The sequence below is a fragment of the Lygodium microphyllum genome, chromosome 14 (genome assembly GCF_053477565.2).
Source record: "Lygodium microphyllum isolate KBCC chromosome 14, Lygodium_microphyllum_v1.1.10, whole genome shotgun sequence".
NCBI classification, from domain to species: Eukaryota; Viridiplantae; Streptophyta; class Polypodiopsida; order Schizaeales; family Lygodiaceae; genus Lygodium; species Lygodium microphyllum.
The window spans coordinates 108776562-108801032 of NC_141148.1; the positions used below are offsets into that span (position 1 = coordinate 108776562).

A 24471-nucleotide genomic window follows, 5' to 3' on the forward strand; every position below is an offset into this window, starting at 1 on the left:
TAATGTAATGATCGATTACTTACTAAGTTTCATAACTTGATAAATGTTCCACTGAATGGTGGTTGATGAGAAGTTGAAAGCATTACCATGACATAAAAATTTCCATGCACTTTTTGCATTCCATATAAAATGGAAAAATTTGCAACATTACACTCCACTGCATCAACAAACTCCATCATCTTCACCATTTCTTTGAAATAGCATTGGAGTTTCATTGAATGCGCCAACTAAAAATTGAATGGATTGGTAGTGAATATAAAAGTGATGAATTACAAATTGTATATTTACAATGCATTAATCTTGACATTCCAACAATATTATTAGTATTATTACTCCATCTCTCATAGCATTACATAACAATTTGAAGCCCTATGTATGCACATAAGCATTTACATGTACTTTTTGGCTTTCATATACAATGGAAAAATTTAAACCTTGATTTTCTACCAATAGTTTTAATACTATTATTCCATCTCATACCATTACACCCATAAGTTGATGCCATATATTTGCACATACACATTTCCATGTAGTTTTTTCCTTTCAAATAAAATGGGAAAATTTGAACCTTATCATTCTTCCAAAATAGTTCCAATACTATTATTCGAATTTCTCATACCATTAGAGGGATAATTGGATGATTTGTAGATAGGTGGATGGTCACCAAAAGAAGAGAATGGAGTGCAAAGGGTGGTGGACCTAGGAACTAACATGTCAAGATGAAGGCTGGAGATTCTGCATCCTTAAGCCCTCTTACTAAGCAAGAACTTGGCCTGCCTAGCACGGATACTTGACCTGCCAGCACGGATACTTCTCCAACCCCCCCCTCCCCCCCCCCTTCCCCCGGCCCTCTGTCGTCAGCGCACACACACTCTCTCGTCGGCAGTCTGTGCAACCTCAGCGATTTTCTTAGAACCTGAGAAGGTTACAAGGTTTGTGTTTTTCTGTATAGTAAAGGTGCACCATCAACGCAGGAGAAGGTCCAGTTGCACTACTGCCGGCTTTTTCACCACAGCTGAAGAGAACTTAAACCCTGAGAAGCTACAAGGGTTTTGATTTTTGCCTTTCCAAAAAACGCGGCCGACGATCATTCCCGATGCCGGATTCCCTGCATCGTCCTCAAAGCACGGCATGTTCAGGCCATCCTCAAGGCTGAGGATGGAGCTCTCTTTGCATTTGCCTTGTTCAAGGCAGCCCTCTACTGCCGTCCACCCCTTGGTCAGCTCCGGGATTCGGAATGTTCGACCACCTGGAAGGAGATTCCACACGTTGATGGTCGGCCGTTTGGCAGCTGGCTTTCGGTATTGGCCTTGCATTTGCCGGAGGCGTTCCTTGCGTGGCAGTGAAAGCCTCGGCGTAGCTCTCAGACAGCATTCCAGGTTGGCTGGAGTAAATTTCCCTGTCCAGTTTAGGGTTTTCTCAGGTCATGTCACTGGTTTCAGGTACTATATTAGCAATGCCAAGCAGGAAGAGCCTTCCCTGGGCCTCGAAGCCGAGTCTTTGAAGTCTCGTACTGCAAAGAGGCCTGCAGATGTGCTAGCCGATTCCCAGGAAGGTGCAGTAAAAGCTATCAGAACTTCAAAGAGAGGCGTTTCCTCTGCCTCTACAAGTTTAAGCAAAACTTCACGCTCAAAGATCAACAAAAAGAATCTGATGGATGGTTCGATTGTCCTGGGGGCTGCAAAAACTGCTGTGAATGGCTTGGGAGAAGGTGTATCTGGTGCCAGCCGTGATGCAGACAAGATCTCTCATGTCAAGAAAGTGAAGAAGGTTAATCAAACTTACTCCTCTTCTCAAGACCATGTTCCAAATGGTTCCTCACCGAAGTCAGCTGCATCAGTAGGACATAGTGACAGTAGTTTGGAACAAGTTGACACTTCTCAAAAAAGTGTCAAAACGTTATCCAGACAACCTCAGAGCTCTTCTGATGCAATAACTGTTACCTCAAGAATCAGGGACTCACAACGGCTCTCCAAATCTTCTGTTTCTTATGATGCTATGTCTCAATCTGAGCAGAAGCCTGTTGCTCTTAAAACCAACGTTCCTTCTGCTTTGCATTCTGCTACGTTTGAATTTCAGCAGAATATTGATCCTGTTTATACAAACGTCTCTAAACTTCAAGAAATTTCCCTCGATGGCTCCTTTCAAAACCAAGTCCAAAAAGGCTGTATTGCTGTTCAGTCATCCAACAATTCAGTGGATCAGGATGGCTCAAGGGCATCTAGACGAGTCAAAAAAAAATCCGAGCGGACTGAAATTACTTGGAAGCTCAATTCATGTTCAAAGTTTGCAGATTTTCATGGTGCTATTGAAATTTATGATAAACTCAAAAGTGAAGGAAAGTGTTCGTTATTGCAACAGCATGCCTACAATGTTTTATTGTACCTCTGCTCTGGGGCTGCATCTGGAACTTTAATGAAAGGGAAGAGTGGGAACGACGACAAGAATAAAGAGACAGTCAAGGGTTCATTGGATGAATCCATGGGAGTGTGTCTAGAATCTTCAAACAATGCAACAGCCAGTGGGCTGAAATTGGAAACAGAAGGAGCAACATTGGATGCTGATGTGGTGCACTTTAGTCCAGAAGATATGAAGCTTGCAGCCTGGAAGGGAGTAGAAATATATGAGGACATGATGAATGCACGGATTCCAGCCAATGAAGCTACACTTACATCTGTTGTAAGGCTTGCTGCCGCCAAGGATGATGGTGATTTAGCCTTTGAGATCATTAAGAGAATGGCTGCTGAAGGCATTGTGCCAAAGCTTAGGTCATATAGCCCACCACTGTTACTTTTCTGCAAAGCAGGCCAAGCCAAAAAGGCATATCAGGTTGATAATCATATGCTAGCATCTGGTGTACACCCGGATGAAGCCCTCCTTGAAGCTTTATTAAAAGTGAGTATTGATGTTGGGAGGGAGGATAAGGTGTATTCTCTGCTACATAGACTTAGGACTACTGTAAGGGAAGTTTCTGTGTCAACTGTTGGCACTATAGAAAGATGGTTCAACAGTGAAGTTGCATCTTCAGCAGAGAAAGAGAAGGGCAATTTGCCATTAAAGGATGACCTGAAAAGAGCCACAGAAGCTGCAGGAGGAGGTTGGCATGGGCTGGGTTGGTTGGGCAGAGGAAAATGGAAAGTCACACGGACAAACATTACTAAACAAGGTAGATGTATGTCTTGTGGAGAAAGGTTATGTACCATTGACATAGATCCTCAAGAGACAGAGGCTTTTGCAAAGTCTGTAGCTAAGCTTGCCTGCCAGCGGGAGTTGAAGTCCAATGGGTTCTTGGCATTTCAGGTTTGTTTCTTGAACTACCTCTCATGATTGTCTGGAGATTCTGCAGGAATGGTATTCTGATTTAAAGGTCTGTGGTCTTTAAGAAGGAGATAGGATACGTTTTTGGCTGTATGTGTTAGATCGCAAGTCCAAAATATTGTTACAGAGCATTGGCACCTGAATTCCAAACCGCCAAGCACCACGCATATGTCTATGTTGCAAGTACATCCTACATTAGATTATACTACTGCAGCTTTGTTTTACAGGCTTGATTTTTTGGTTGGCCTCTGGTGCTCATTTTTGTCTGATACACTGAAATGCTTTGTGCTGGCCCCTGGAGCATTTTTGCATTTCATAGACAGTTTCATTCTCAGAATGTAGTTTGGACATGTACAGCAGATCTCTGCTGTCAAGCTCATCAGAGGGCCACACCTTGTTGCAAGGCTGTGCCATGCTGAGCTTTTTAAAAGAACACATGACTAGCTCCAGAGCTCATTAACAATTGCTAGGCTGAATCGAGGCTGAGTAAAAACCAATATTAAGAAAAAGTTAAACATGCATGTTTAGTGCTGGACTGACTTTGCATGCATGTTGGTTATGTCATACTTGGGGACAATTAATGACATGTCTTTTTACGTACGATGAGGCCAGCTGCCAAAGTCTTGTGCTGTACAGGTGAACAATGTCAAAAGGGCACAATTTAGCCCATGAATCTGCTTCATTATTTTATGTTTAGTCCAGTGAGGTCATGGCTTCAGGCCTTGTCTCCTTCACGCTGCTTCATTATTTTATGTTTAGTCCAGTGAGGTCATGGCTTCAGGCCTTGTCTCCTTCACGAGCATGATTTACTTACATATTTTTGAGAAGTGAAATGCGTACTGTACTATGTGTTTCATTTGGCATTGGGTGTGAGAGATCAAAAGTTTGGAAACAAGTCATGATGTACAAGGTATTACACTTGTACAAAGAGAAATGTGCATGTTTAGTGCTAAATTGACTTTGTTTGCGTGCAAGTTATGTCAAACATGGGGATAATTAATTAACACTTTCCTTTGTTTATGATGAGGCCGCCGGCCAAAGTCTTGTGCTGTATGGATGAACAATATCAGAAGGGGACAATTTAGCCCATGAATCTGCTTCATTATTTTCTGTTTAGTCCAGTGAGGTCATGTTGTTATGCCTTATCTCCTTCACGAGCATGATTTACTGACATGTTTTTGAAAAGTGAAATGCATGTTCTACATCTGTTTCATTTGGCATTGGGTGTGAGAGACCAAAAGTTTAGAAAAAGCCGTGATATACAAGGTATTAAACTTGTATCTTTGTACATCAATTATCATCAGAGGTGGCTGGAGAAGCATGGGCCATTTGAAGCTGTTATTGATGGAGCTAATGTGGGACTATATAGTGCACAAACTCAGCCAGGTTTTAATTTTTATCAGGTATACAGCAAATGCTTCCAGCTTTCAGCAGTCTATATTTTTTGGATTTCAATTAGTCATTCTTATCTGTGCCGATGTAATCTTTACTCTCTTCCTTTCATGCAAACATCACTTCAACGGTATTGCTAATTGTAATGGGCAATTGGACAATGGCTGGCAGAAGGATGAATTATAGCTACTCACTTGTACACAAATTAGAGTGGCCGAACTGATAGCTGAAGCTCTTTCAGCTATGCTGTACGTGAACTAGGATGACACACACACATTGGGGGTGTGCATCACAATGCCACACGGCCCACACCCCACCAAAACAAAACAAAACAAACAAACAAACAAACAAACACACACACACACACACACACACACACACACACACACACAAACCCCAACCCACCCCACCACCACCACAGCAGCCTCTTTTTTGGAGGTGGAATGCAATATTTCATTAATAAAAAATGTACATCCTCAGTTGCTCTAGTGTGGATCAACTTATGAGTACACAGTATGGATTCAAGAAAACATAGAGGGAAGAAGAGTGCAAAGGATAAAACTGTGATCTGATCAAATGGAAAAGAGGCTGAATACAACAGCCCCTGCATGTGTGGTTACTGCCATGTCAGTGAGGGTGCCAGACTGCAAAGGCAGGAGGGAGATCTGAGTAGAGGAGAGAGAAGATGAGGATTGCGACAGTATGAAGAGGAAAGACTGATTGCAATGACCAGCACAAAGAAGAGTGACCTGATATATAGGGGAAGATGCCAAGACTGGCCGACCAGCTCTTAATGGTGTTCAGAATTCTGAAAACTGCAAACTGCCAGTCATAAAGTGGACAACTTGCTGCTGATGTGCTCCCCTTCTCCTGGTGCCTGTTTCCTCATCTTTGTAACCCCAGTTTTGACTTGTTCCACCTCTAGTGGGAGCGCTGCTTTCTCTTGCTTCAGCGGCTCTATCTCCATCTTCATGCTTAGCCATTCCTTTTTCATATCTTCAATCTCCCCTTCAAGTGTCTGCGCCTTCTCCATCATTGTGCATTTAGCTATTGTAATATTGTTGTCCATGGTCTTCTTGCTTGTCTTTGCTCCATTCTTCCAAATTTTTGATTTTATAATCCATTCTGCTGTGTTATCTGTTTGTTAGGTTTTCCTCTCAATCCATCATTCTAATTGGGGTTCATGGTCCAAAAAGCAAGGGTGGTACAAGGTAGTGTGGTGGCAAGGGTGTTAGCAGATTAGTAAGCTCATGGTTGAGTCTGGACTTGTGGTTCAACAGGCTAGGCACAGAGACATTTTAGGCATTTTATTTGCCATTGTTTATTGTGGATTGGCATTATTTGCAGCTAGTCGGCCAACCTGTGATATTTTAGGCATTTATTTTGTCCTATTTATTGTCAGCCTCCCTCCACATTCATTCATCATTGGACAGTTCTTGGAGAGAGGGAGCAGGTGCCAGTGCCTCCACAGCCGGTGACTCACATTGTATCAGTACTGTCTCATGTCTTGGTATATGGATTCCATTTCCCGAGTATACATCTGAGTTCTCATCTGTATTGTGTTCTCTTTTTCTTTTCTTTTGTCTTGTGTTTAGCAGTTTATTTCAGCACATGTTTATGCTTCCACTGCTGCACCACTTTTTTCATGGTATCAGATTTCAGGATTTGTGTTTTTTCTGTGTTTTCTTGTTGATTTCAGGACTGTTTTCCCTCTTGCTGATCAGGCGGCTGCTGCTCCTACCAAGCACCCTGTTTTGCTTGCGTTTTTTGCTGATGTCAGCATCCATACAGCCTGCACATCTGTTTCAGCCTGTGTTTTGATGTTCTAGCATCTTCTCTTGGCTGGGTGCTTATATTATCAGGCCGTTTTTATTGTTTTTGGTAGATTTTGACAGATTTCTTGACTTTTTACATTAGTTTCTGTCTTATTTTGATCAGATTTTGGGTTATACTGTATGTGAACTCCTATTTTTTTGCAGTCTGTGCTCGTTGTTTGGCTGTGTTCCCTCTCCAATTACCTTATTTTTTTCTACTTATTTTCTAAATCCTCTACAGATGGCTGCTCCATGCATATCCATTGATGATACGTTACATGGAGATTCCCGTGAGGCTCTTGTAGCTTCAGAGAGGGGTTCGGAGACGAAGAAGTCGAAGGCCCAGTGTTACCACTGTGGCAAGCAAGAAAGGTCATTTAAGAAAGGATTGCAAAGAGTTAGCGGCTTCCGGGAAGAAAAAGGAGCAGAAGCTGAAGCGGAATGCAGACTCCTCCGACAAGTCATTTTTTGCCTTAGATTCCAATTTCGATCCTCCGGCCTAGGCGAAGTCCAAGGCACTGAAGGAATCCTTTTCTTCGGATCGTGGGAAGGGCTTCGTGGCTACTTCCTCAATTGCTTTCTAGTGGTGGTGATGCGGTCATTCCTTACGACTCTCGAATGCCACAGAGGGAGTGTGAGAGGGTGGTGAGATGGGGCAACTGTGCCTCATTTATATTGCTATACAGATGCACTGGATCCAGAGAGGGACATCCTTGACGCATTGACCAACGTCTAGTAGGTACAAATCCTGGAGCTGGGATTGATATCCAGGTTCATGATGGGCTGGTTAATTGACAGAGAGCGGGTAGCTTTCGTCTAGAGCTCACATGAGGGGATACTTTGGCGGTCTGGCCAAAGAAGGGGAATCCATGGTCATTTCTGCCCTGAGGCATTGGTGATAGGATAGTCATGTATGCTACATCAGAGGCATTGTTGACAGACATTGAGAGCTGCTATGATCTTTTCTACCTTTAGGAGCTGGTACGATCGACATCAACATTAGGTTCTCTCTGAGGCGCCTTGGTGGTGGCTTGCGCACCCACTACTTGGGTATCCATGGTTCTACTATGATGACATTGTTGTATGCACTATGATGGGACATTATCATTGTATATTGTATTATATCAGATCACCCATGATTTGAGAGAGGGTGTTAGCAGATTAGTAAGCTCATGGTTGAGTCTGGACTTGTGGTTTGGTAGGCTGGACATAGAGACATTTTAGGCATTTTATTTACCATTGTTTATTGTGGATTGACATTATTTGCAGCTAGTTGGCCAGCATTCAATGCTGGCCGACCTGTTATATTTTAGGCATTTATTTTGGCCTATTTATTGTCAACTTCCCTCCACATTCATTCATCACTCGACAGTTCTTGGAGAGAGGGAGTAGGTGCTAGTGCCTCCACAGCCGATGACTCACATTGTATCGGTACAGTCTCATGCCTTGGTATATGGATTCCATTTTCCTAGTATACATCTGAGTTCTCATCTGTATCGTGTTATCTCTTTCTTTTCTTTTGTCTTGTGTTCAACAGTTTGTTTCAGCACATGTTTATGCTTCCACTGCTACATCACTTCTGACAAAGGGGGTAAAGAATAGCATAGCAAGATAGACAGGGATGTGGAAGGATGGCAAGGTGGCCTGGCAAGGGAGTGATTGGGGAGAGGGGCTAGATGGTTGAGGCAGAGGGCAGGCAATGGCTAAGGCATGGTGGGTGCAGTTAGGGCGGTTGCTATTGGGGGCATCTGCCCTCATTGTAGAGAGGGCAGGGCAGGGTGAGGGCAGGTGCGCAGTAATCCGAGAGCGGCGCAATATTTGCAGGGTCGGGGCGGGTGTCGAGAAACCCTTCACCCTTCACCCGCAGTTTGCGTTTTTGCGTTTTGCATTTAGGTTTTGCGTTTAGGGTTTACATCCCCAAAAAGGGGCGCTATCCTAGATTGACTGTGCCTATCTATGGGCTACTCTCTCATTCATTCCTGACGGTTGATTCATTCAGTCCGTCACCTCTTATCTCCATCCTCTCCACTACCCTCACATCCCTTCAAGAGGACATTGCGGTTCATGGTTCATGGTTGTCTTCATCATCTTCCTTGTGCTACGGCACCCTTGTTTCCTTGTATCACATTCACTCCATGATTTAGAACATTATCAGTCCTTCATCAGAGTTTCTTCTCTCTTCTTTTCACTTCTCCATGTTTACTGAGTTCACTCCATGTTCCTTCCCTTGTAAAGCATATTGTCTTGCTGGTACGTTATCTTTTGACATGGTATCAGAGCTGGATTTGCTCTAACAGCGGCAAAGATTCTCCACTCCAACGATGGCAGAGACCGATGGCGGGTGCGGCATCCACTTCTTTTCTTCTTCCACTGCATCAAAATCTCGTTTTTGCAGGTTTCAGGTGTCTTCAGCTTGCTGCCCACATCCCTTTCACGGAGGACATCACATTCTCAACTGTCCCTTGCGGTCATCTACAGTTTGGCACTTGTTTCCAGCCTTCCACCCGTAGTTTGTAGCTGTTTACAATAGAGCGACTGTTGCTGATCAGTCTCCATTCAGAAAACAATCTCGTTTTTGTAGATTTCAGGTATTTCAGCTTGCCGCCCACACCCTGGACACGAAGGACATCGTGGTCCAAGCTGGCCATTGCTGTCTACAATAGTTTGGTGCTTGTTTCCAGCCTATCACACACTGTTCGGAGTTGATTTTAGCATGCTGACTACTATTGCTGGTTTTTCTTGCGTTTTTGCTGTTTTCTCTCTTGCAACTTGCGTTTTTAGTCTTTCTCTCCTCACCTGGGTTTTTCTATTGGTTGTAACCTCTTATTGATGGTAGCATCCTCCTTCCACGGGCGGCTCACTTCCAGCCCTTCCACTGCCCTCCCAACCATTACGGTGGACATTGCGGTTCGTGCTTCACATTGTCCTCACACCCCTTGAGGCGGACATTGCGGTTCGTGGTTTGTAGTTGATCTCTTCCACCTCTTCCTTCTTTAGCAAGGCACATTGGTACCCATGGCTTCTTTCCCAACAGATAACCAGACTACTGTGTGCTCCTACTGTGGCATCATTGGACACTCCACCGATGCTTGCCAACTTCGACCTTTGCTCCCCACCCCCGCAGAGTATATGCGTCTCCCACCTGGCACTACCTTTGCTACCTTTCCTTTCTAGGCCATAGAGATCGTTTTGCATCGGCTATCAGAGTACTATGCTCAAGGCAATAAGATGCATCTGATGTGCACTAAGTCCTTTCGAGCACATGGAGGATTGTCGCAATGCTAGCGGTGGCAGTTTTCTCCCACCTATTTTCGGGTATAGTGGCTACCACGGCTCGCAGTTCTGCAATCTGCTCCATCATCAAGAGACAGTGATTGTTTGATATCGTCTCGTTAGTCCGCTCCTTCGAAAGACAATGGTTGCTCGACTCCTTTCTCTTCTTTGGCTTCTCGGTCCGCTCCATTGAGAAACGACTATTGCCCACTCATTGCTCAGTCTGAGCCTCACCCTTCACTCTCGCCTACTTAGGTTCGAGAGGCCATCTCTGAGAGTTCTTCATCACCCTAGACACCTTCTTCGGCACAACCGACAACACTTCCTTCATCCTTAGGCATTTCGGAGTCTGTGATCCATGAGTTTTTGGATTTCCTATCTATCTCAGAGAGGGATGATCTTTCTTTGCCCTCCGTGGGGCCATCTACATCTACTATGACTTCAGGGGGGGCTCCTATCCCTCTAGTTTCAAAGGGGATCTCCACCCACTGCTCAATCCTTTGCACACCTTGGCGGAGGCGTTTCACCTTCTTTTTCTACCCTTGGATGTGGTGGCTTCCTTCTAGCGGTCATCTCACCTATTGATTTCTAGGATCTCGAGGATCTACCTAGATCGGGGGCTTGAAGGTTCAGCCATGACTTGGTGATGAGGCCTTCGTATTCCTTCTTGCATGGACGCACGAAGCTAGTGGATTCTCTTCCAAGGTTGAGTTTTGGGTTCTCTAGGTCACTATGTGTACTGTACTTTACTGCAAGTTACCTTTCAAGTGGAAATCTTGGATCTTAGGGATCCTCTACATCTTCTTCCTCCTCTTCTTCTTGCCTTGGTCACTTGGTCAACATGGAGCCAACTTCCAAGATCTAGTGCGGACATATCCTTATGGTTCTCGGCACTACACAAAGTCTAATATTCCTCCTATGCATTGCATGTTTTCATTATCTTTGTACTAGGATGCTTGGGCAAGTGAACAATTTCCCCATGAGGGATACTTTCCTAGTGGCACCTGCTGCATGAGCATTCTTCAGCATATAGCATTTCATCTCCACCTCACTCTTCTCTTCTTTTTCTTTTTGGGTTTGAGAGGGGGTGTTGAGAAACCCTTCACCTTTCACACGCAATTTGTGTTTTTGCACTTTTGCATTTTGCATTTTGCATTTAGGGTTTGCGTTTAGGGTTTGTAGCCCCATAAAGAGGTGCCATCCTAGACTGATTATGTCTATTTATAGATCACTCTCTCATTCATTCTTGACGGCTGATTCATTCAGTATGCTACCTCTTCTCTCCAGCCTCTCCACTACCCTCACACCCCTTTAGGAGGACATTGCGGTTTGTGGTTCGTGGGCTGTCTTCATTATCTTCCTCCTGCTAAGACATCCTTGTTTCCTTGTATCACATTCACTCCATGATTTAGAACATCATCATTCCATTCATTAGAGTTTCTTCTCTTCTCTTCTCTTCCCTTCTCCATGCTTGTTGACTGCACTTCGTGTTCCTCCCCGCAAACCCTACTGTCTCGCTGGTACGTCATCTTTCGACAGCGGGTACGACGAGAGAGAGAGAGAGAGAGAGAGAGAGAGAGAGAGAGAGAGAGAGAGAGAGAGTCTTGATGTACAATAATAGAATGTCACTTCAATGGATCAGATGAAATGATTGAATATATGTCACATCAAAGGTCCTTTTATAGACCTTTAGCATGGTACAAATATCTACTATCTTTTAGAGAATTCTTGATGTGTCTACAAGTGTCACTTTTTCTAGAGAGTTTTTGCTACTTCTATTTATTGTTTTCTCAAGAATAAGATCTATGGTTAAAAGGGGATGCACATGTGGAGCTAACATCATGCATACATGTTAATTTAATCGGGTTTACTTGTCTATGCAACATAATTATTTAACATTTATGTAAATACAAATGCGTATATATGTGTTTACACGGAACACTTCAACCTACAAGTCCAACATTCCCCCCTTGTAGTCTTACATGTGACACATCTAAGTACTTCTCCTTGAGGGGTTACATGTTGGGCTTGCAAAGAAGTCCAACTGTAATATGATATGCCAAATTTTTATCGAGAAAGGGGCTTTGTAAAGACATCCGTTAAATTCTTTCTTCTGGAATAATACTCGAGAGTGTTATCTTTGGCTTGAATCCTTTCTTGAAGAGTTAAAAATAGTGATAATGAATGATTTTTCCATAGTAATGGCATTTTGATATTGTCATTGTGAATTGGTGTGAGGGTTTTTGATTGGTACTTGAAGATCTTCTAGCAATTGATATAGCCAAATAGCTTCCACGGTTAAAGTAAATATTGCTTTGTATTTTGCTTCATAGGTGGAAGTAGCCATTGTAGGTTGGTTTTTGTTGAAACATGAGATGCATGAATGCCTAAGGAGAAAGCAAGTTCCACTAGTTGATTATTGAGTATTAATGTTACCAGCCCAATTTGAGCCACTAAATGCTTGTAGATGTGGTCTACTACCTTGGGGTTGAATAGTCCTAAATTAGAGGTGTGTTGGAGTGGTGTCAAGTTGCAAGATGACCAAAATTGGCTAGATTCGAGGTCCCTATATCACCTTAAGGTTTTGGAGTCTAGATGGCTATAGATCAATTTGTGAAATCTTCTAGTTAAGGGATGTTTGTGCTAGACAATATTGGGATGGGTGACCTTGTGGGAAGTTTTTTCCCTTTCTATTGATTGGTTTTAGAGCCAAGTTGATGATGTGCCTTGCACCTTGAGGGCAAAGTGTAGTGACGGGTTAGGCACGGAGATCGAGATAGCAGGTGTTCGTCAGGCGCGGAGAGACAGAGAGAGTGAGAGAGAGCAATAGCAGAGTGTGTGCACGTTTTGTAGATACAATGTCGAGTGTGCACCTTTAGGTTTTTAGATAGATATATATGTGTAAGTACAAGTGCTAAGGGTGTGTTGACACCCGAGCACATTTAAAGGCACGAGGCCTTTATTCCCAACAACCTTCCACCTAAAGGCAATGTGCCTTAAGAGGAGAAAAGAATCAGCTAAGTCTAGGTATGTACAAAGCTGAAATACATATATCTATCCAACTCCCATCATCTGGTCGGCAATGAGCAAACCGCTCTGTTGGAAGACTCTTTGTGAGAAGGTCTGCAGGACTATCATTTGTATGCACTTTGACAAGCTCAATGCTCTTGTTGTTAAGTATATCTCTAATGAAGTGGTACTTTACTTGTATGTGCTTTGTCTTTGCATGAAAGACAAGATTCTATGCTAGCATGATAGCACTTTGACTATCACAATGGAGAACATGTAACTCTGTGGTGCCAAGCTCTCCAACCAAACGTGAAAGCCATAAAGCCTCCTTACATGCCTCAGTGGCAACCACATACTCTGCCTCTGTAGTAGACAATGCAACACACTTTTGTAGCCTGGAGATCCAAGAAATTGCTTCTCCTGTGAAAGTAAACACATACCTAGAATTGGACTTTCTGCAATTTGCATGACCAACGTAGTTTGCACCTATAAAGCCAACAATAGATGCCTTCTGCTTCCCAAAGCAGATGCACAACTCCTTTGTGCCTTTGAGGTATCTCATAATATCTTTCACTGCATCCCAATGCTTCTTGCCAGGGTTTGCCATGTATCTGCTAACCACTCCCATTGCAAAGACAATGTCAGGACGTCTAGCAACCATAGCATACATTAAATTGCCAACAACTAAGGCATATGTTATCTTGGCCATTTCAACCTTCTCATCATCAGATGTAGGGCTGCCCTTTGCACTGAGTTTCACATATGGAGGCAATGCAACCCCAATTGTTTTCCCCCCCTCCATATTGAAACGCTGCAAAACCTTGGAGATATACTCTTGCTGAGATAGATAGAGTAAGCCTGTCGACCTATCTCTAAGTATTCGGATGCCAAGTATGTGATTTGCATCACCAAGATCCTTCATGTCAAAGATGCCATGAAGACTTTGCTTCAGTGATTTCAAGGCATGAGTATCCTTGCTAGCAATTAGCATGTCATCAACATACAAAACCAATATAATTAGGCTGTCATCTGTTGCCTTCTTGGTATACAAGGAGTGATCCACTTGACTTCTATGACTACCTTGAGACTGCATGAATGTATTAAACTTATGATACCAGTCTCTTGGTGCTTGTTTCAGCCCATACAAGCTCTTTTTGAGTTTACATACCATCTTTTCTTTTCCTTTTTCCACAAACCCTTCAAGGCTGCTGCATATATATGTCTTCATACAGATCACCATGTAAAAATGCAATCTTTACATCCATCTGTATGAGTTCCATATCTTCAACTGCAACCAAGCCCAAAATGGTTCTCAATGTAGTCATCTTGACTACAGGAGAGAAAATCTCATCAAAGTCAATTCCATGCTCCTGCTTGTACCCCTTTGCAACCAATCTTACTTTGTACTTTCGTGACGAACCCGAAGTGACCTTGATCTTGTAAACCCATTTGCACGGAAGTGTTTTCTGCCCTTTAGGCAACTGCACCAAGTCCCAAGTGCCATTTTTCTCAAGAGATTCCATTTCTGACAATATGGCTTTATACCATTTCTTGCTGTCCTGTTTGTCCATTGCTTCCTTGAAGCAAGACGGTTCACCACAGTTTGCTAAGATGACATAATTAGCCACATTATTTGCACTAGGAACAAATCTGTCAGGTTGTCTAGTACCCCTAGACGATCACCTAACCCAATAATCATTGTTTGCTGGCTGTTTCTGCAAATTTCCATTTTCAGCATGTTGTCTTGGCATTTCAGCTTGCAAATCAGCATTAACAGCTTGCTGTCCTGGCTGCACATATAGTGGCTCATTATCATGGGCAATAGTTGGTCGATCATTTCCAGCATCATTTTCTGCATTTATAGGTTCATTTACAACAGGTATTTGCTGCTGTACAACGGGCACATTTTGCTGTCCAAAAGGTATTTCTTTCCGGAATACAACCCTATGGACCTCCTTTGTATTTTCGGGCTATTTATGCATGCGATCTTCTCGGAAGATAACGTCATTGCTGCGTATTACTTTCCTTTTCTCGGGATCCCATAATCTATAACCCATTTCACCCTCGTTACCATATCTTAGGAAAATGCATTTACAGGACTTTGGCTCAAGTTTGCTGCTTTTTTCTTTACGAATGCGTATAAAAGCGTCGCAGCCAGAAACTTTTAGATGAGCATATAAAGGTGGCTTGCCCGACCACGCTTCTTGGGGAAATCCCTTCCCTCCCCCCCCCCCCCCCCATATTCCCCACCATTGTTAGAGCGAAGACACTTAAGTGTCTTATTTGTCTGATTTACAGCCAATGTCAAGAATTTTTTAAACTTATCAAGCACTTCATCTTTGCTACGAATGGGGTAAACCCATACCTTCCGTGTAGCATCATCGACAAAGGTGACAAAATATTTCTTTCTCCCCTACAAGTAATCCTGGCATTTAACATACATCCGAATATACTAACTCTAGAGGAAAAGATTTCGAAGAAAGAGACTTTTTATGTGAGGTCTGTATATGTTTGTCATAAATGCAATGATCACAATGCTCAAAATCAGCATAACGAAGGCAAGGCAAGTAACCCAAATGAGAAAGCACTTTCATTTCTGTTTGACTCATGTGTCCCAACCGGCCATGCCACAAAGAAACGCCTGGTTGCTCGGTCACGGCAATAACTTGTTCACGCATACTAGATACATGAAGTGGATACAAAGTATCACTCTTGCAACCTCTGGCAATCACTCTAGATGCCTTACAGATCTTTCATTTTCCATCACCAAAGGTGGTATGAAAACCATAATCATCTAGCTGCCTTGTGCTAATCAAGCTCTTCTTGAGCTGAGGTATGTGCAGCATATGTTGAAGTGTAAAGACAGAGCCATGCTGAAACTGCAACTGCACATTGCCAATACCTGTAATGCCACATGCATAGTTGTTCCCAAGATGGACAATACCATGTCGACCCCTTGTATAGTCAGAGAACCACTCACGATGAGGGGTGACATGAAAGGAAGCACCTGAATCGAGAATCCAGGTATGCATATCATCATTTGTATCTGCAAGTAAAGCACGTGCTCCAAAGTGTGAAGAGACAAAGAGTATGTCACTCCCACTATCACTGTCATGAGTGACTAAATTCACCTCTTCAATTTTGACACTGCTCTTCTTAGACTGATTGTCCTTCTTCTTTGCCTTGCTATCATTTGTCTTCTTGCCTTTTCCTTTCTCTTTCTTCCATTTGTAGTAGTCATGTTTAAAGTGACCCTTCTTGCCGCAATGATGGCATTCAATATCTTTGCCACGTGATTTACTGCGTCCCTTGCTATCATATTTGCCCTCTTGTTGTGATCTGCCCCTAGTATGCAAAGCACTGGAAGACTTACTGGATGCATTGTTCTGTCGATTCATTTCTTCTATAAGTAGAGCACTCTCTACATCAGCATACAAAAGGATCACATTAGAATTGCTCGTAGCAGTCCTAAATGTATTCCAACTCTCTGGTAGAGTGCAAAGCAAGAAAGTAGCCTTAAATTCCTCATCAATCATAAACGTCAAGGCAACCAGCTGGCTGAAAATGGAGTTAAACTCACTCAATTGAGTAGACATTGCTGTACTCTCTTTCATACACAAATCCATAAGCTTTTTCAGCCAATACACTTTGCTTGCAGCACTCTTTGTGCATATAGTTCTTCCAGTTTAGTTCATAAACACATATCTTGAAGTAGACTTCCTACAGTCAAGATGGCCAGCATAGTCTGCATCCGTGAAACCGACAACAGATAACTTTTGCTTGCAAAAGTAGATACACAAATCCTTTATGCCCTTAAGGTATCTCTTGATACCTTTCACTGCTTCCCAATGCTTTTTGCTAGGATATGCCATGTATCTGCTAACCACTCCCACTGCAAATGCAATGTCAGGATGTGTAGCAACCATAGCATACATCAAGTCACCAACAGCTGAAGCATAGGGTATCTTGGCCATTTCAGCCTTCCCATCATCTGATGTAGGGTTGTTATCTGCACTAAGTTTCACATATGGAGTCAATGGTACATTGATAGCTTTCCCCCCTTCCATATTGAAATGTTGCAGAACTAAGACCCTTTGATCTAGCTTTGAGTATATACATGCCAAGAATGTGATTTGCCTCACCAAGATCTTTCGTATCAAAGCTAGTGTGTAGATTTTGCTTCAAGGAGTCCAAGGCATGAACGTCCTTGCCTGCAATTAGCATGTCATCCACATACATTCCCAAGAGAATAAGGCTGCTATCTGTTGCCTTCTTGGTAAATAAGTAGTGATCAACTTGAGAACAATGAAATCTGTGAGATTGCATGAATGTATCAAATTTGTGATCACTGATACCATTCGCGTGGTGCCTGCTTCAGCCCATACAGACTTTTGTTGAGTTTACATACCATGTGCTCTTTTCCCTTTGCAACAAAACCGTCAGGCTGCTGCATATAGATTTCCTCATGCAAATCACCATGTAAGAAGGTGGTTTTTACATCCATCTGTATGAGTTCCATGTCCTCAAATGCAACCAACCTCAAGATGGTTCGCAAAGTAGCCATTTTGACTACAGGAGAAAATATTTCATCAAAATCAATTCCATGTTCTTGCTTGTATCCTTTAGCAACCAAACGTGCCTTGTACTTGGGCAAAGAATCAGAAGCAACTTTCGTTTTGTAAACCCATTTGCAGGGTAGCACTTTTTGTCATTTCGGCAAATGTACCAAATCCCAAGTGCCATTCTTCATAAGAGATTCCATCTCTGATAGCATTGTTTTTTGCCATTTCTTACTATCTTGTCTGTCCATTGCTTCCTGGAAGCATGATAGTTCACCACAATTTGTTAACATGACATAATCATCCACATAGTTTACTCCAGGAATAAATCTATTTGGTTGTTTTTGCACTCTGATTGACTTACGAACCTAGTGGTCAATATTTGCTGGCTGTTCGGCCTGTAAATCTGCATTAACAACTTGCTGTTCTGCAGGTACAGCTTGTTGTATAACTGGATCAGGTTGTTCCAGGTGCACATGTTCTTGTTGAATTTGTTGGACATCGTGGGCAAGATCCTACTGATCATTTACAGCATCATTCCTTGCATTTTCAAGGATATTTTCAGCAGTTATTTGCTGCTGTCTAACAAGCATTCTTTGCTGTCCTATTGGTACATCCTTTCAGAATACAACCCTTCGGACCTTCTCTGTTCTTTCGTGCTGTTTGTGCATGTGATATTCTTGGAAGATGACATTATTGCTACGTACTACTTCTTTTTTCTTGGGATCCCATAATCTATATCCCATTTCACCTTCATCACCATATCCTAGGAAAATATATTTACAAGACTTTGGCTCAAGTTTGCTGTGTTCTTCCTTGTGTATGTGCACAAATGCCTCGTAGCCAAACACTTTCAAGTGTACATACGAAGGTGGCTTGCTCGACCATGCGTCTTGGGGAACCCCCTCCAAAAGACTTGTTTGGTGACCGATTAATCAAGTGTATGGCTGTCATAATAGCCTCTGTCCAAAAACCATGGGGTAAAGCAACATGTGACAGCATTGAACCTTGTTTTGAATGGTCTGATTCATACGCTCCGCAACACCATTTTGGGGTGGATTATGAGGAGCAGTAAGCTCCCTTTTAATCCCTTTGCTATCACAAAACTCTTGAAAGGCTTTGGACACATATTCCCCACCATTGTCAGAGCGAAGGCATTTTAACGTCTTGTTGGTCTGATTTTCAGCAAGTGCTAGGAATTTATTAAATTTATCCAAGGCCTCATCTTTGTGACGGATTGGATAAACCCAAAAGTTGTGTGTGGCATCATCAACAAAGGTCATAAAATACTTCTTTCTCCTGAGAGATAATCTTGGCATTTGACATCCATCTGAATGTACTAAATCTAAGGGTGAAGACTTTAGAGAAAGAGATTTTTTTGTGTGACATTTGAGCATGTTTACCATAAATACAATGATCACACTGTTCAAAATCAGCATATCTCAAAGATGGTAAATAACCCAAACGAGAGAGCACTTTCATTCCAGATTGACTCATGTGTCCCAATTGGCTGTGCCACAAAGAAATACTTGGCTGCTCAATTATGGCGACAACATGGTCACGCACACTAGATACATGCAAAGGATACAAAGTATCACTTTTGGACCCCTTGGTAACAATGAGGGAGCCCTTACATGTTTTCCATTTGCTATCCCCAAAGGTGGTGTGATAGCCTTCATCGTCTAGTTGCCTTGTGCTTATCAAGCTCTTCTTGAGCTGAGGTACATGTCTCACATTATGCAAAACAAACACGGAGCCATGTTGAAATTTGAGTTTCACACTGCCAATGTCTGCAATTTTACATGCATATTTATCCCCCAAGTGGATAACACCACATACAGCACCATTGTAGTCAGAGAATCACTCATGATGTTGTGTGACATGAAAGGACACCCCTGAATCAAGTATCCAAGTGTGAATATCATTTTCAAAATTTGCAATTAATGCATGTGCATCCAAGGAAGAAGCTAGAAGTGCATCACCATCATTGTTATTATCATGAGTGACTACATTAACCTCTTCTATTTTCACATTGCTCTTTTTGACAAGGTGGCTGTCCTTGTTTTCAACCTTGTTGGCTTCATTGTTTTTGTTTTTGCCCTTCTCTTTCTTTAGTTGAAGGCAATCCTTTTATAGTGCCCCTTTTTGCCACAATGATGGCACTCCATATTCTTTCCACGAGATTTGCTGCGTGCTTTGTTCTTAGAACTGCTCTTATGTTGAAATCTGCCTCTAGTGTGTAATGCATTTGAAGACTTGTTTGTTGAGTTATTTTGCCTATTGAGTTCTTTCATTAGCAAAGAACTCTCCACATCAGAGTATAACAGCTGAGCATTCAAATTACTCAAAGCTGTCCTGAAAGTATCCCAACTTTCAGGTAGAGTGCATAGCAAGAAGGTAGCTTTGAACTCTTCATCAATATGAAAATCCAAAGCAATCAACAGATTGAAAATTGAGTTAAACTCATTCAAATGTACAGACATTGCTGTACCCTCTTTCATGAGAAAGTCCATTAGTTTTTTCAGCCAATAAACCTTGCTGGCTGCACTTTTCTGAGCATACAATTCTTCAAACTTTGCCCCATTGCATATGCTGAATGCAGCTTCTCAATGTTGAAGAGCAAGCTGTCTGACACTTAGAGCTCAATGGTAGAGCGAGCAAGCTTGCCCAAGTCATCCCACTTGTCTTATTCCATGTTTGTTGGTTTGATTCCCTTTGTTTTGATGGGCTTTACATGTTTCTTTTGCACCAAGACATTGTAGCATTGTTTCTACTAGATTGCAAAATCATGGGCACCCTCAAGCTTCTTAATGTGCAAAAGATTACTGCTGTCACTGTTTCCAGGCATAATTTGCAGTCCCAAATAGACTAACTAGTCACCAAAGGCAAGCCAAAATATGACAGAAATGACCACAATGCACAAAAGTGCCGACCAGCAATGAAAATCCCAAGATTGCAGAAATTTCAGATCTGCAAATGAATTTTCAGAATTAAAAAATGTCGTTTGCTGCACTCCTTAAGCAATCTCTGACACAATTAGAGACCAAGCCAACAATTACATTTGAAATCCCCAAAATTTCACTGCAATTTATGCTCCAAAGGTATTCCGAGCACAAATTTGACAATTTGGGTCAAAAGCCCCAAATTTTTAGAGGATAATTTGTTCAAATTACATCAATTCAAGTACCCAAGTGCATTACCAAGCAATTCTTGCACAAATTGATGAAATTCTGCAAAAGCCCAAATTTTCCGGGTCCGGTGTGCACCAAAGTTCAGTGAAATTGAAGAAATTTCACTAAAATGTAAAAAGGCTCGAAATTTCTCGAGAAAATGTGTACCAAATGTGCAATTTTTGAGTCAAATTGTCATGCCTTATATTAAAGTCCCCAAATTCGAGAAAAAGCCCCAAATTTCTGGGTCAAAATTGTACATTGTACTTGTGCATATGAACATCGACAAAGGGGAGAAGGAAAAATTTCAGGAATTAAAAAAAAAAGACGAAAAAGAGGACGCCCATCGAATCTCGGACTCCATGCGTTGACTTGCTTGTGTGTATCGTCAACTTTGCCTGCCCGCGTGTGCCGTCAGCTTGCTCGGTGTTGAGCTGCGCAATAGCTACCGCAGCCCCATTGACTGTTGACTGCTCCCGGTTGCTTCGCCTGTTGCCTCCGACTTGCATGCTACTGTCTGCGTGTTAACTTCATTCGGTTCACGTGCTGCTTGCTTGGTTGTGTCGACCTGACTACAGAATCGACTACTCACCCAACTTGCAACTGTCCAGCTCACACCTATTCATTGCACCTTGAGAAGTGTGCACTCCTGAGCTGCCTTTTCTGGCTCTAATACCAGTTTGTTGAGAAGGCTGTACGTGAGTTGAGCATGAAAGTGCAGAGAGTTGAGGAGTAGTAGAGTGAGAGAGTGAGCATGACACTTGATGTTTGGTATAAAGACTTGTGTACCACATTTGAGGTTTTGAATATATATAAAGTGAAAGGATACATTTACACCCAAATACGGTAAAAGACATGGTGAGCCTTTATTCCCAACAGTAGGGATGCAACGCCGGTGTCTTGGGCGCTGCTTTATAGTGTAGATAATAGTGCAAGGTAGAAGGCTTGGTGGCGGGAGCGCAATGTTGGTAGCTCAGGTGTGGGACCAGACAACTGCAATGCTTTTGGCGCAGAACGAGGAGCTGAGTAGGTAGCAGATGAGACAAGTGCCGTAGTTAGGTACTAGTGGCAAAAGACTTAGTTGACTATGATATGACGATGCTATGCTGATTTTGGGTAAATTAAATTCCCAAATAATAGTGTAGGCAGTGTTGAGAAACCCTTCACATGCAATTTGCATTCTGTGTTTTGCGTTTAGGGTTTCATGTTTTGTTTTTAGGGTTTCACAATGGATAGCCCCAAAAAGGAGCCGGGTGCCCACAGTGGGGCACCACCCTAGACAATCGGCGCCCTCTCTCCGGGCACCACCCTAGACAGTCTCTTGCCTATTTATAGGTTGCCTTTGTCACTCATTCTTCACGGCGGATTCATTCAGTTCATCACCTCTTTTCTCTAGCCTCTCCATTGCCCTCACACCCCTTCAAGAGGACATTGCGGTTGGTGGTTTGTGGTTGTCTTCATCATCTTTCTTATGCTACGACACCCTTGTTCCCTTGTATCACATTCACTCCATGATTCAGATCTTCATCATTCCATTCATTAGATTTTCTTCTCTCTTCTCTTCTCTTCTCATTGTTTACCGAGTTCACTCCGTGTTTCTCCCTGCAAACCCTACTGTCTTGTTGGTACATCATCTTTTGACATGGTATCAAAGCTAGATCTGCTTAAACAACGGCAAAGATTCTCCACTCTAGTGAAGGCAAAGACCGGTGGTGGGTTCGGCATCCACTTCTTTTCTTCTTTCGTTGCACCAACATCCTAATTGGCGGTTGCTCCCTCCTGCGTTTGCTGTTTTCCAACTTGCGTTTAGGGCTATTGTTGCCGCCTCTAGCTCTCTATTGTTGGCAGCTCAGCCAGACTGTTTGCGGCTCCTCCTTGTTGCTGGCAGCTATTCTCTACAACCTGGCTGCTATTTTTCTCTCCTAGCCTGTCGTAGCAAATTTTCTCTCCTTGCTGCCACTGTTGCTTTTCTCTCTCCTTAGCCTATCGTAGCACATTTTCTCTCTCAATCAGTCGCAAAAATTTTTCTCTCCTACAACATGCATTTTTAGTTTTTCTCTCTCCTCACATGTGTTTTTCTACTGGTTGCAACCTCTTATTGCTAGTCGCATCCTCCCATTGGAACTTACTTCTAGCCCTTCCATTACTCTCCTAGCTCTTGAGGCGGACATTGTAGTTCATGGTTTGTGGCTGACCTCTTCCTTCTTCAACAAAGCACATTGGTACCCATGGCTTCTTTACCAACAGATGACCATACTAGCGGGTGCTTCTACTGTGGCATCACTGAACACACCACCGATGCTTGCCAACTTCGACCTTTACTTCCCACCCCCTCGGAGTATATGCGTCTCCCACCCGATACTACCTTTGCCACCTCTCTTTTTTGGGCCACAGAGATCATTCTACATCGGCTATGAGAGTACTATGCTCAAGGCAATAAGACGTATCTGATGCGCACTAAGCCCTTTCGAGCACATGGAGGATCGATTGGCGCTACTACCTCCTAGAGATTGTCATAATGTTAATGGCAGTCTTCTCCTTCCTATTTTCGGATACAGTGGCTATCACAGCCCACCGTTCTGCACTCTTCTTCTTCGAGAGTGATTGTTTGATACCATCTCCTCGTCAGTCCGCTCCTTCGAGAGACTATGGCTGCTCAAGTCCTTCCTCTTCTTTAGCTTCCCAGTCGGCTCCATTGAGAAGTAGTGACTATTGTTCACTCATTGCTTAGTTTGAGCCCCATCCTTCACCCTTGCCTACTTAAGTTCGAGAGGCGACCTTTGGGAGTTCTTCACCACCCTAGATAGATATCTTCTTTGGCACGACCGATGACAGTTCCTTCATACTTAGACATTTCAGAGTTTGTGATCCATGAATTTTTGGATTCCCTATCTTCCTAAGAGGGGGATTTAGAGAGGGATGATATTTCTTTGCCCTTGGAGGTGGCATTTACATCTACTGCGACTTCTGAGGGGGCTCTTATTCCCCCAGTTTCAAAGGGAGTTCCTATCCACCGCTCAATCCTTCGCATACCTTAGCGGAGGCCTTTTACCTTCTTTTTATACCCTTGGATGGAGTGGCTTCCTTCGAGCGGTCATCTCATCTATTGATTTCCAGGATCTCGAAGATCTACCTAGATCAGGGCCTTGGAGTATGCAGTGGTGGAGTTATGAAGGGAAAGAGTCAAGGCGAAAACGAGAAGACTTGGTGTTGTTTGAAACTTGCTCTCTGGATCTATATTTCTTATGTCCTTCAAGAGTTACAAATGAGAGCCTTATATAGGAAACCTAGAATGGGTATAAACTTTTTTTCCCCGCTAAGAAGTGGAGCGGAGAGAAACTAATAAAGTTACATTAAAGCCTTTTGGCGGGAACAAACAAATGGATTTTGAAAAAGTAAAAAAAGTATATTGTACAACATGTCTGATGGTTATGCCAAGGTGGTTTTCGGGAAAGTAAATCTGCTACAGTGTTTTGGATTCCCGGTACGTGCTCAAAGGTGACATATCACAGAGACCATTGGGCATGGCAGAACAGTTGCTAGAGAATTCTGGATAAAGCAAGAAATGAAAAAGCATGAAGAACAGATCACACGCATGAAAAATAGACTTCAACAGTTCATACATGAGGATCCAATGATGTACAAGGAGAAACGACAAAAATATGCTATTTCTTTACCCATTCAACCAGGACCAAGGCATGAAAGAAGAAGATTTAATGCTTTGTAAAGAAGAGATACAATCCCTACTGGAAAAAGAATCGATAGAACCAACAACTTCTCCTTGGGCTTGTCAGGCATTCTATGTCAACAAGCACTCAGAGCAGAAACGTGGCAAGAAGAGAATGATTATCAATTATAAACCTCTGAACAAGTATCTCATAGGCCATGGTCATCCTGTTCCTCTGAAGGATCTACTGCTAAAAAGAATAAAGAATG

The 24471-nt window shown here is 42.7% G+C and overlaps 1 protein-coding gene across 3 annotated transcripts in view; it reads left to right on the top strand.

The window, feature by feature from the left end:
• The first annotated feature begins 732 nt into the window (after positions 1-732).
• The window catches only part of LOC148025969 (proteinaceous RNase P 1, chloroplastic/mitochondrial-like), a 52928-nt gene continuing 29189 nt past the window's right edge, over positions 733-24471 (top strand). For 2 of the 3 annotated variants that reach the window (XM_087693209.1, XM_087693208.1), the window contains exons 1-2: positions 733-3300; positions 4623-4721. In XM_087693209.1, the coding sequence (XP_087549335.1) occupies positions 1132-3300; positions 4623-4721 (2268 nt within the window). In that variant the 5' untranslated portion in view covers positions 733-1131. The remainder of the gene's footprint in view (positions 3301-4622; positions 4722-24471) is intronic. The other variant, XM_087693207.1, reaches the window with a different exon arrangement.